This window comes from Schizophyllum commune (genome assembly GCF_000143185.2).
Source record: "Schizophyllum commune H4-8 unplaced genomic scaffold SCHCOscaffold_13, whole genome shotgun sequence".
NCBI lineage: Eukaryota > Fungi > Basidiomycota > Agaricomycetes > Agaricales > Schizophyllaceae > Schizophyllum > Schizophyllum commune.
Genome location: NW_026089550.1, coordinates 737,374 through 750,046, shown reverse-complemented (window position 1 = coordinate 750,046; position 12,673 = coordinate 737,374). Strand labels below are relative to the sequence as shown.

Genomic DNA, 12,673 nt, shown 5'->3' with positions numbered 1-12,673 from the left:
GAGCTTTGGCTTGCCATGGAGGAGTCGCTTCGTCCGCAGTTCAAGGACAAGCGCAGCACGCCCAAGGACCTCTATGACGCGATGAAGGCCGCCTTCAACATCCAGGAGGCCGGCACGCGCTTTGCCGCGCTCTCTGACTTCTTTGACGTCAACCTGGGCGACGACGCCGAGGCTACCACCGCCCTCACTGACCTCCTCTCGCGCGTCGACGAGGCCATGACGCGCGTCCAGTCGCTGCGCCCCTCTACCGGCTACGACATCGACAAGATGGACCTCGAGCTGAAGGCGATGGTCACTATGCGCGCGCTCGCCGCCTCCCCCAACCCGCAGCACGCCAACATGTACACCTCCCTTCTGCTCGACAAGGCGCTCACCTACGAGACGGTCAAGGACATGATCGCGCGCGAGTTCGCCTCGCACCGGATGACGGCGGACGGCACGCCCCTCGCAGCCAACCGCGCCGGGTACACGCCCGAGTGCTACAACTGCAAGGGCCCGCACCTCATCCGCGACTGCCCCAAGTTCAAGCCGGACTGGAAGAAGGAGGAGGAGGCCGCCGCCGCTGCTTCTACCTCGAAGCGCCAGCAGAAGAAGAAGAACAAGGGCGGCGCCAACGCGTCTGGCGCGTCCTCTGCGCCCTCCTCCGGTCCCTCCGATGCGTCGTCGTCGACGCCGTCTACCTCCGCCGCTGCTGCGCGCGTCGAGTCTGCTGGCCAGGCAAGCGCTTTCACTTCCTCCCCCGCTCTCAAGGAGTGGCTCCAGTCCAAGGCTGCGGCTAACTTCAACACCGACACAGGTGCGTCTCTACACATGACGCCGCGGCGAGATTGGTTCGTCACCTACTCGCCGCATCGTGTTCCTGTTCGCCTAGCGAACGGCGCGATCGTCTACTCGGCGGGCATCGGGTCGGTGGAGTACCAGCCGGTGGATGGGGAGAAGTTGCTTACACCTATCGTGTTCTTTGACGTCCTTCATGTTCCTTTGCTTACCTCGAATCTACTATCCATCTACCACCTCACTGCGCACAAGGGGTACGAGGTCAGCATCAAGGACAAGCGCGTTGCAAGTCTACCGCGCTGGGGTGCTCGTCTGCACCGCTACAGTGGATGACTCGAACACGGGCTACTTGGACGGCTACGTCGTCGTTCCTCCTGCGCACAGCGCGCAGCGCGCCACCTCTACCACGCTCCCGCTCGACGCTGCGCTCTGGCACTGCCGCTTTGCGCACGTCAATCATGGAGACATCGCAAAGCGGCGGCAGCGCAAGCTGGTGAGGGGCATGCGGTTTGAGAGCAAGGAGGCGCCGGACCCGATCTGCGAGCCATGTATCATGGGGAAGCAGACGCGCAAGGCGGTACCGCGCAGTCCAGGAGAGCGCGCTACGCGTCCCCTGGAGTTGGTTCACACCGATTTGAAGGGTCCTATGCCGGTCGCATCCAGAGAGGGGGCGAACCTCTACTGGATCACCTTCATAGACGACAAGACGCGGCGCCGCTGGGTGGCGTACTTGAAGCGCAAGAGCGACGCTTGGGCTGCTATCCAGCAGTTCAAGGCAGCTGCTGAGGTGGAGAGCGGACAGCGCTTGGAGGTACTGCGCTGCGATGGGGGCGGCGAGTACATCTCCAACGTCATGAAGGACGCGGCGCTGAAGGAGGGGTGGCGGTTGGAGATCACAGAGCCAGATGAGCCGCATCAGAACGGCGTTGCTGAGCGTGCTAATCTCACCCTTGCCAATGGCGCTAGCTCGATGCTCTATGAGGCGAAGCTACCGCCTTCGTTCTGGGCCTACGCTATAGCCGCCTACAACCATGTCGCCAACCGCGCTCCTACCTCCGCTCTGCCTGGCGACACCACCCCACACATCGCCTGGACCGGCAAGACGCCGGATGTTGGCTACTTCCGCGTCTTTGGGTGTCTGGCCTATGTTCTGGTGAAGGACAAGCACCGGCGCGCGCTCGAGCCGCACTCTCAGAAGTGCATCTTCTTGGGGTACCCTCCCGGGACCAAGGCCTGGTTGTTCTACAACCCGGCCACCAAGAAGACGGTCATCTCGTCGCATGCGGTCTTTGACGAGCGCTACATGCCGGGGACGTCGCTCAAGAGCCTCAATCTCATCACTGCGGAGATTATAGACCGAGGTGAAGGCCCTCCGGACTTTGGGGATTTTGCTGATCAAGGGGGTGATGTGCCGTCGCCTCCTAGTCATCGTCATAGCGCGGATGACGATGATGTCGTCTCTTATGATGATCAGCCACCTCCCCCGTCCGGACAGCCCGCTCCCGCTGGTCCGCAGCTACAGACGCCGCCGCCTACATCGCCGCCGCGCGCCCCCACCACGCCTGAGCAGCCATCCACGCCGCTTCAGCAGCCAGCTGAGCCTACCACGCCGCCTAGTGCGCGTCCGCCGCCGCCATCTGCGCCCCGCCCGTCCCGCACTGCGCCGCCTAGCAAGGCCGCGCTGAGAGGCAGGCAGGAGCGCGCGCAGGAGCAGCAGCCAGCGCCGCGCCCTGAGCGCAGTCCGTCCCCTGCTTGGGAGACAGTTCGGCCGTCTACCTCGAGCGGACCGCCACCGTCGCGTCTGCCTCGGGCAACCAAGCCGACCCATAGCTTATCCGAGCGCGAATTGACGACTCGCGCTTGGCAAAAGCAGCCTGCGCCGCCTTCTACAGGCCGCGCTACATCGTCTACACCCGCGCCGCAGCCGCAGGTGACGTCCCCTAACCGGTTTGCGCCGTTATCCGGCCAGATTGAGGAGGTGGATGAGGAGGAGGAGGAGCAGGAGGAGTGCAGGGAGCAGGCGCAGGATGAGGAGGCGCAGGACAGAGAGCAGGCAAGGAAGGAGATGATGGATTGGGCTGGGAGTGATGATGAGCTCGCTTTGACTGACAGCACGCCTATCCCAGGAGCGCACGTTATGCAGGCCGGCCTCGACTACGTCTTCAGCGGCATCACTGAGGAGGACTGGTCGGTTGAACAAGCCCTCAACTACGCCCTCTCGACCACGGTCGCGTCCGACGCGCAGCAGGGCGAGCCCAAGACGTTTGCAGAGGCGCTGCTACGTCCCGACAAGGCCAAGTGGATCGAGGCTGCGTTTGACGAGGTGCAGGCGCTGGTGGACAACGGCACGTTCGAGGTGGTCGAGCTGCCGCCCGGCAAGCGCGCTATTGGCAGCCGGTGGGTGTTCAAGGTCAAGCGCAATGCTGATGGGTCTATCGAGCGGTACAAGGCGCGCTGCGTTGCGCAGCGCTTCTCGCAGCGCCCCGGCTTCGAGTACACCGAGACGTTCGCCCCTACGCCCAAGTGGGCCGCCATCCGCGCTATCCTCGCCCTCGCCGCCATGGACGACCTCGTCCTCTACTCCATCGACATCAGCAACGCGTTCTTGAATGGCGACCTGGCCGAGGAGATCTACATGCGCCAACCGCCCGGCTTCAAGCTCGGCATTGATCCTGACAAGGACTATGTCTGGCGCTTGAAGAAGTCGCTCTATGGGCTGAAGCAGGCGAGTCATGTCTGGCACGAGACGCTGAACAGGGTGCTTGTAGAGATGGGCTTCACGCGCATCCTCTGCGACCACAGCGTGTGGGTGTACGGTCGCGGCGACGCGCGCATCCTCGTGCCCGTCTTTGTGGACGACATGACGATTGGGTGCAAGACTGACGCGCAGGCGCTCGGTATCATTGGCGAGCTGAAGAAGCACTTCAAGCTGCGCGAGTTGGGTCCTACCACCTGGCTGCTGGGCGTTGCCATTGAGCGCGAGCGCAGCCAGCGCACGCTGTCTCTTTCGCAGCGCCAGTATGCCGTGGACGTCCTAGAGCGGTTTGGCATGGCCGACTGCCACCCGGTCACCACCCCGCTCGACCCCTCGCACAAGCTCAGCGCCGCCGATGCTCCTGTCACGCCGGAGGACGTCGAGTTCATGTCCACCCGCGCTAAGGAGTATGCCTCTGCCGTCGGCGCCATTGCCTGGCTCGCCCTCGCCACTCGTCCCGACCTCGCCTACCCGGTCTCAGTCCTCGCTCGCTTCACCGGCAACCCCGGCCGCTCGCACTGGCGCGCACTGACCCACCTCTTCCGCTACCTCAAGGGCACGCTTGACTACAAGCTGACCTATGACGGCAAGACAATGAACGCGCGCTCCGAGCTCTTCTACACCTACACCGACGCGGACCACGGCGGTAACCCGGACAACGGTCGGTCTACCAGCGGCCAGATCGTCATGATGGCGGGTGGAGCGGTCTCCTGGTCGTCCAAGCTGCAGACTATAGTCGCGCTTTCGACCACTGAGGCAGAGTACGTTGCGGCGTGCTCTGCCGGCCAGGAGATCCTGTGGATGCGCAACTTCCTGACCGAGTGTGGCTACTCGGTCAAGAGCGCACCCTCCACCCTCTACATTGACAACAACTCGGCGCTGCAGGTGGCCAAGAACCCGGAGCATCACGGGCGCATGAAGCACCTGGACCTGCGCTTCTACTGGCTGCGCGATGAGGTGCATCGCGGCAGCGTCCGCCTTGTCCATCTGCAGACAGCGGACATGCCGGCTGACATGATGACCAAGGCCTTAGGCCGGGTCAAACTGCAGCACATGGCAACGCTCTCTGGCCTTGGAGTTGGGCGCTAGGACGTGCTCGATCAAGGGGGTGTGTTGGAATTGGTGTCTACGCGCTCTCTAGCGCCTATGGTATTTTTCTGTGATTTTTCGGACTTTTTCCCGGTACTGTACGCTTACCTACAGTCTTACTTATGCGCTCGCGCCTTATTGCCGAGCGCCACATATTTCCTCGGCATTTGCCGTGCCCTCCTGCCTAGAGCGGCGCATCCGAGTCTTTTCTCTTCCTGACTCGTTTGCTGTCGCTCTAGGTGCGTAGTTATGCGTTGTATCTCGCTACTTATGAATCTGACTCGTTTGCTGTCGCTCTAGTGTGATCACTGGCTCGATTCTACCTCGGACAAAACACGCATATATGCAGTCGGAAAGCGCATACACACGCATATATGCGCCCGCCCACCCAAGAGGAAACCCCGAGAAGCGAAAATGAACACTCACATTGAGCTTGCAGCGCTGCAATTCACGCCTCATACTCCCTGACCTTTGCCCTGCTCGCGGCAGGGGCCGACTCCACCTGCTGGTAGCGCTCGGCCTCCTCCGCAAACCGCTCCGTGTAGTGCTCCTCTAGCTCCCAATATGCCTCCGCCGTCTCGGCAGCGCGGACATACAGCTCATTGTCTGCCATCGTCCTGGGCGAGCTGGTGGCCCGCGCCTGCTTTGATTGCAGGGATGGCTCGCCGCGGCTGGACAACTGGCGGCCGCGACCCGCCCCAGGAGAGTCGTCGTTGGTGGGAGTCAGCGGAGACAAGAGGCCCGCGCGTGCGCGTGAGGCACCCACGCGCTCCAGCTGCGCCGCCCAGTCGTTGACATCGTCGCCCGAGCTTGTCCGAGGTAGAATCGAGCCAGTGATCACACTAGAGCGACAGCAAACGAGTCAGATTCATAAGTAGCGAGATACAACGCATAACTACGCACCTAGAGCGACAGCAAACGAGTCAGGAAGAGAAAAGACTCGGATGCGCCGCTCTAGGCAGGAGGGCACGGCAAATGCCGAGGAAATATGTGGCGCTCGGCAATAAGGCGCGAGCGCATAAGTAAGACTGTAGGTAAGCGTACAGTACCGGGAAAAAGTCCGAAAAATCACAGAAAAATACCATAGGCGCTAGAGAGCGCGTAGACACCAATTCCAACACACCCCCTTGATCGAGCACGTCCTAGCGCCCAACTCCAAGGCCAGAGAGCGTTGCCATGTGCTGCAGTTTGACCCGGCCTAAGGCCTTGGTCATCATGTCAGCCGGCATGTCCGCTGTCTGCAGATGGACAAGGCGGACGCTGCCGCGATGCACCTCATCGCGCAGCCAGTAGAAGCGCAGGTCCAGGTGCTTCATGCGCCCGTGATGCTCCGGGTTCTTGGCCACCTGCAGCGCCGAGTTGTTGTCAATGTAGAGGGTGGAGGGTGCGCTCTTGACCGAGTAGCCACACTCGGTCAGGAAGTTGCGCATCCACAGGATCTCCTGGCCGGCAGAGCACGCCGCAACGTACTCTGCCTCAGTGGTCGAAAGCGCGACTATAGTCTGCAGCTTGGACGACCAGGAGACCGCTCCACCCGCCATCATGACGATCTGGCCGCTGGTAGACCGACCGTTGTCCGGGTTACCGCCGTGGTCCGCGTCGGTGTAGGTGTAGAAGAGCTCGGAGCGCGCGTTCATTGTCTTGCCGTCATAGGTCAGCTTGTAGTCAAGCGTGCCCTTGAGGTAGCGGAAGAGGTGGGTCAGTGCGCGCCAGTGCGAGCGGCCGGGGTTGCCGGTGAAGCGAGCGAGGACTGAGACCGGGTAGGCGAGGTCGGGACGAGTGGCGAGGGCGAGCCAGGCAATGGCGCCGACGGCAGAGGCATACTCCTTAGCGCGGGTGGACATGAACTCGACGTCCTCCGGCGTGACAGGAGCATCGGCGGCGCTGAGCTTGTGCGAGGGGTCGAGCGGGGTGGTGACCGGGTGGCAGTCGGCCATGCCAAACCGCTCTAGGACGTCCACGGCATACTGGCGCTGCGAAAGAGACAGCGTGCGCTGGCTGCGCTCGCGCTCAATGGCAACGCCCAGCAGCCAGGTGGTAGGACCCAACTCGCGCAGCTTGAAGTGCTTCTTCAGCTCGCCAATGATACCGAGCGCCTGCGCGTCAGTCTTGCACCCAATCGTCATGTCGTCCACAAAGACGGGCACGAGGATGCGCGCGTCGCCGCGACCGTACACCCACACGCTGTGGTCGCAGAGGATGCGCGTGAAGCCCATCTCTACAAGCACCCTGTTCAGCGTCTCGTGCCAGACATGACTCGCCTGCTTCAGCCCATAGAGCGACTTCTTCAAGCGCCAGACATAGTCCTTGTCAGGATCAATGCCGAGCTTGAAGCCGGGCGGTTGGCGCATGTAGATCTCCTCGGCCAGGTCGCCATTCAAGAACGCGTTGCTGATGTCGATGGAGTAGAGGACGAGGTCGTCCATGGCGGCGAGGGCGAGGATAGCGCGGATGGCGGCCCACTTGGGCGTAGGGGCGAACGTCTCGGTGTACTCGAAGCCGGGGCGCTGCGAGAAGCGCTGCGCAACGCAGCGCGCCTTGTACCGCTCGATAGACCCATCAGCATTGCGCTTGACCTTGAACACCCACCGGCTGCCAATAGCGCGCTTGCCGGGCGGCAGCTCGACCACCTCGAACGTGCCGTTGTCCACCAGCGCCTGCACCTCGTCAAACGCAGCCTCGATCCACTTGGCCTTGTCGGGACGTAGCAGCGCCTCTGCAAACGTCTTGGGCTCGCCCTGCTGCGCGTCGGACGCGACCGTGGTCGAGAGGGCGTAGTTGAGGGCTTGTTCAACCGACCAGTCCTCCTCAGTGATGCCGCTGAAGACGTAGTCGAGGCCGGCCTGCATAACGTGCGCTCCTGGGATAGGCGTGCTGTCAGTCAAAGCGAGCTCATCATCACTCCCAGCCCAATCCATCATCTCCTTCCTTGCCTGCTCTCTGTCCTGCGCCTCCTCATCCTGCGCCTGCTCCCTGCACTCCTCCTGCTCCTCCTCCTCCTCATCCACCTCCTCAATCTGGCCGGATAACGGCGCAAACCGGTTAGGGGACGTCACCTGCGGCTGCGGCGCGGGTGTAGACGATGTAGCGCGGCCTGTAGAAGGCGGCGCAGGCTGCTTTTGCCAAGCGCGAGTCGTCAATTCGCGCTCGGATAAGCTATGGGTCGGCTTGGTTGCCCGAGGCAGACGCGACGGTGGCGGTCCGCTCGAGGTAGACGGCCGAACTGTCTCCCAAGCAGGGGACGGACTGCGCTCAGGGCGCGGCGCTGGCTGCTGCTCCTGCGCGCGCTCCTGCCTGCCTCTCAGCGCGGCCTTGCTAGGCGGCGCAGTGCGGGACGGGCGGGGCGCAGATTGTTGGAGTTGGTGTGCTTGGACCGGCCCAAAGGGGATATTTACCTATAGTCACGTATCACGCTGTCACTTAGCCTTGTCTCTGACCGTCATCTGTGGTCTGTTGTTTGTGTCTGCGCCCTCCCATCTCAACAGGTTATGAGCCCCGCGCTCTAGTCTTTACCCAAAAACCCCCCAGACCTCTCAGAACTCGCTTTTTCCTCCAGAAAAACCCATTCTCTCATTCTCAAAAAATTTTCACTTGATCGATCGGTCTTATCTGCACCATCCACCACTCATCATGTCTTCCCTCCCCTCCTATGCTGTCACTATCTTCCAGCAGTCGGAGAAGCTGCGAGGCGAGGCCAACTGGCACTCGTTTGCAGAGGCTTTCATCGACTTCTGCACTGGCGTTGGTGCTGACCACATTGTGGATGACTCTTCGCTCGATTCGTCCAAGAAAGCACTGGACAACGCCATCGGGTATGTCCTCTCTGGGATGCTGGAGAAGGATGTGAAGGATGGGGTGCCAGGGAAACGTGGTGGCCAGGCGCTGTACAAGGCGCTGAAGGCGAAGTACACTGCCTCGACCAGGGCCCGGCGCGTTGCTGCACGCAAAGCGTTTTACCAGTGCTCTCATGACTTCCCCACCCAGTCGCTTGAGCAGTTCATCGTCGAGGTGAGGGCCAAGGCGCAGGTCCTGAAGGATATGGGTATCACCATCTCGGACACCGAGATTCTGGACGTCATCCTCATGAACGTCCACCATGCCTTCATCGCCACTACCACCATCCTCCTCGCGCAGACCACCGAGCCCAAGCTCGACGACGCTATCTCCACCCTGACGTCTTCCCCTGCGCTCAACGTTGACGTCGTCAAGAAGGAGGAGTACTCTCCCAGCCCGCTGCTGGCCGCAAATGCGGCACGAGGGTCGCGTGCACCGCGGCATCCTGATGGTCATCAGGCTGACCTGACTGGAGGATGGGTGGACGACAAGGGCTACCGCTGGTGCAACGTCAATGGTGACGCCTGCCATCGGTGCGGGCGTGCAGGTCATATCGCCGCCTTCTGCATGTACAACATGCCCGAGGCCATCCGGCAGAAGATTTCGGACCGCGCGCATCTCAACGCGAACATGGTCAGTTCGCTCGCGGTCATGGAGGCAGAGGGCGAACACCAGCACCTCGCCCAGTCGGCTTATGGTGTGTACACTATCCCAGCTCGTCGCTCGCCCTCCCCCGCTGCCTCTCGCTCGCCATCTCCACCGCTGCCATCTGCCGATGACGCCGACGATGATGCCTTCGACTTTTCCGGTGCCGGTGGATCGTGGGGAGGAGTCTCTAGGCTGTACACGTGATGGTAGGATTTGGCTGGTTAGGTGGGAGTTGCTGGATTAGGTGGGAGTCTCTCTGCGGTCTGGCGCACAGGTGGGAGTGTTGGAGTTGGTGTGCTTGGACCGGCCCAAAGGGGATATTTACCTATAGTCACGTATCACGCTGTCACTTAGCCTTGTCTCTGACCGTCATCTGTGGTCTGTTGTTTGTGTCTGCGCCCTCCCATCTCAACACAGATGGCGGCGGCGGACGCGCACTAGGCGGCGTGGTAGGCTCAGCTGGCTGCTGAAGCGGCGTGGATGGCTGCTCAGGCGTGGTGGGGGCGCGCGGCGGCGATGTAGGCGGCGGTGTCTGTAGCTGCGGACCAGCGGGAGCGGGCTGTCCGGACGGGGGAGGTGGCTGATCATCATAAGAGACGACATCATCGTCATCCGCGCTATGACGATGACTAGGAGGCGACGGCACATCACCCCCTTGATCAGCAAAATCCCCAAAGTCCGGAGGGCCTTCACCTCGGTCTATAATTGCCGCAGTGATGAGATTGAGGCTCTTGAGCGACGTCCCCGGCATGTAGCGCTCATCAAACACCGCATGCGACGAAATGACCGTCTTCTTGGTGGCCGGGTTGTAGAACAACCAGGCCTTGGTCCCGGGAGGGTACCCCAAGAAGATGCACTTCTGCGAGTGCGGCTCGAGCGCGCGCCGGTGCTTGTCCTTCACCACTGGCAGGACCTATGTAACTACACAGTCCAGCCCGTATGGGCTCCGTGTTCCTACATCTGCCATAGAACGGCTGGCTACAAAGTGCTGAGTTTGTAGCTACACACTGTAGCTACATTTGCCAGGGCCCTTCGTAGGGGTCCTGGCCTACTGTTGCTCGTCGTCGTCGCCTCGGCAAATGCCGGGTCGCGCTCATCGTTGCCCGCCCTCCGCCTGCTATCGCCCCGACGCGCGCTCCTCACTGTCGCGACACGTGCCCGCACCGCTCGCCATCCCGCCGCCTCGGCCCGCCCCGCCACCTCCGCCTCGCGCTCGAGTACTTTCCCACGCTTCCTCGCCGCGTCGCTGCTCGCCGTACGACGCGCCTCGTGGCGCGCGCCATCGCCGGGTCGAACGCTTGCGCCTTGGCAAATGCCGAGACGCGTGACCCGTCGCTCGAATCGCTGCCGCAGCGCCGACCGTCGAGCTGCGCGTTCCCGGCGAATGCCGGGCACGCTCGCGCGCTCGTCGGGTGCGCGGACGCCGTCGACGCGCGATTGCGCCGCGTGCGCGCTCACACGTCAGCACAGGCGCGTAACCGGCAAATGCCGGAACGGGCCGGCGGTCCGCGCGCGCCCTCGCCGCTGCCGCGCGCTTCCTCACGCCGCGCCGGCGCATGCTACTACAGCATGACCGGCATGCCAGCATGTATGCCCATCACCGCTCACGCGCACGGACATCATGAACGGCACGGGTGAGCGGCGAGGTAGGGTGTGCAACGTGGACACGCCGCGCTGACGCTGACATGGTCGCCATGTTGCCATGGCGACCACGTCAGCAGCGCGGCCGAGGCGCGAGCGACGACGGCGGTGGGGGCTTTGGAGTATGGGGTATGGTGGGTGAGGGCTCTTGAGGGCGTCCGGGGCGTGGGGAGTGGACCGGGACCGTGGCGCTGTTCAGCGCGCGGTGGCCATGGAGGCGGCTGAAAAGCGGCGAGGCGAGGTGAGGAGGGCAGGCGCATGCTACTCGCGTCCAGCTCGACGCAAGCCAGCCGCGCCCGCAGCGGTCGACGGGGTCGACGATGGAGATGGTGGTGGTCGAGGGCAAGGATGGATATCGGCTGCGGACGGAATTCACGTCCCGCGGCACGTGCCTCGGCAAATGCTGACAACGCACCTCCTCGCGCTCGCGCAACCCATCTTTTGTTCATTTGCGTGAGCTACGTAGATCTAAAACAAATAATATGGCTTGAAGATACTATTGTATGCGCTTGCTAGTTTTAGTGCTATATAAACACCTGTAGAGCAGCATATATCCAAAGTTTATAGTTTTGAGCGTGTGATTCAACATCTGTGAGAGCGTTACAAGGGCTCCATAGTACGGGATTGCCATAAATTTACGCGGGATGTGTCCGATATAAATGTATTCACGGAGCCGTGTACCGAAACCCGCAGGGGGACCCTTGCTATGTAGCTAAATCTCAGCCACTCGTGATGAGCTTCATGATATCAGCTGCATTGATTCCTCGGTTACCATGTCCACAAGCCCTCCTTTGAGCACATGATTGCGTAGAAGCACACTTCAGGCGACATCAACTATGTACCTGACTTCCCGCACGGACTTGGAGGTCACAGGCTGCTCGAACGGCACCACAGCAGCACTGCAGCACAAGTGCAATAGATTTGCTCTGAATCAGTGTGAGCAACGTGATTCTGAGTTATTCTATGCACAGACTTCATGGTATGAGGCTGAGAGCCACCATTTTTCGGGCCGCTATAAACGTCTCTTGGATTGTTTCGGCGGTGCCGTACGTTGCAGCAGCTATAAACATTGACAACGACCAAGATGAGCTTGAGCCGGCCCTCGGTCCGACTGACGCGATGCGGCAACGCTCAAGTCGTGGTGAACCGTGCTGTCCATGGCTTTTGGAGACGCAAGGGGATCTTCCTCCAGATGATCATCTTCCTTCGCGTTGCATATACATACCCAGCCACGAAGGAAATCATATAAAAGTCGCATATATACCCTTATATCTCAATTTTTCGTGACAGTGTTCATTATTATGGCCTGTTGATCGCCTATAAATCATACACTATACACCACACACATTTTTCATTATTGATGGGCTCTTCAGCCTCACAGACACTCGCAGACACTCGCAAAGACGGTCTCGCCACCAGCAGGGCGAAAGCCGGCTGGACGCGCCGAACCTCCGTGGTCACGTGACCCGGCGGAACACATCCGCCCGCAGCCGCGATCGATGCGCGTCGCCCGGCAGGCCGCGCGCCCTTCTCATCTCAACCCGGGCGCCACCGACGACGACACCCCTCCACCACGCGCTCAACAGCGCGTCACCGGGTGCGATCGGAAGGGCCGGCCCTCGCGCATTGCCCGCCCCTACCACCTCCTCCACCACCTCTCCTCCCTTCCCGCAGATGACGCATCCCTCTACGCGTCGCCTTCGCTCCTGCCCTGCGGCGTGACGCGTCCGCCCACCCGCACAGCATGGTTGCTAGGTGACGTGGCGATGCCACGTCACCGAGCGTATCGCGTGCGTGGGCCGAGGGACGGTCGTCTGCGATGCGATGCGCCGGGCCAGCCAGCACGGCAGTGACCAGTGCTGGCGGCGGGAGAACATGCGGCAACGACGCTCGCCCGCGCGCGGCAGCGGCGAGGGCGCGCGCGGACCG

The 12,673-nt window shown here is 61.9% G+C and overlaps 2 protein-coding genes across 2 annotated transcripts; one reads left to right on the top strand and one right to left on the bottom strand.

The window, feature by feature from the left end:
• Window positions 1-8,076: 8,076 nt before the first annotated feature.
• On the top strand, window positions 8,077-9,512 carry SCHCODRAFT_02641940 (uncharacterized protein). The gene has a single exon (XM_050346247.1). It carries the CDS (start codon window positions 8,252-8,254, stop codon window positions 9,305-9,307), a length of 1,056 nt encoding a protein of 351 aa, XP_050197679.1. The 5' UTR covers window positions 8,077-8,251; the 3' UTR covers window positions 9,308-9,512.
• Window positions 9,513-9,999: 487 nt separating this feature from the next.
• Window positions 10,000-10,536, bottom strand: SCHCODRAFT_02716569 (uncharacterized protein; the record flags this gene model as incomplete). Its single annotated transcript, XM_050347061.1, has 1 exon — window positions 10,000-10,536. A coding segment is annotated over one exon (316 nt), but the record flags the coding sequence as incomplete, so codon positions are not given.
• Window positions 10,537-12,673: the final 2,137 nt, after the last annotated feature.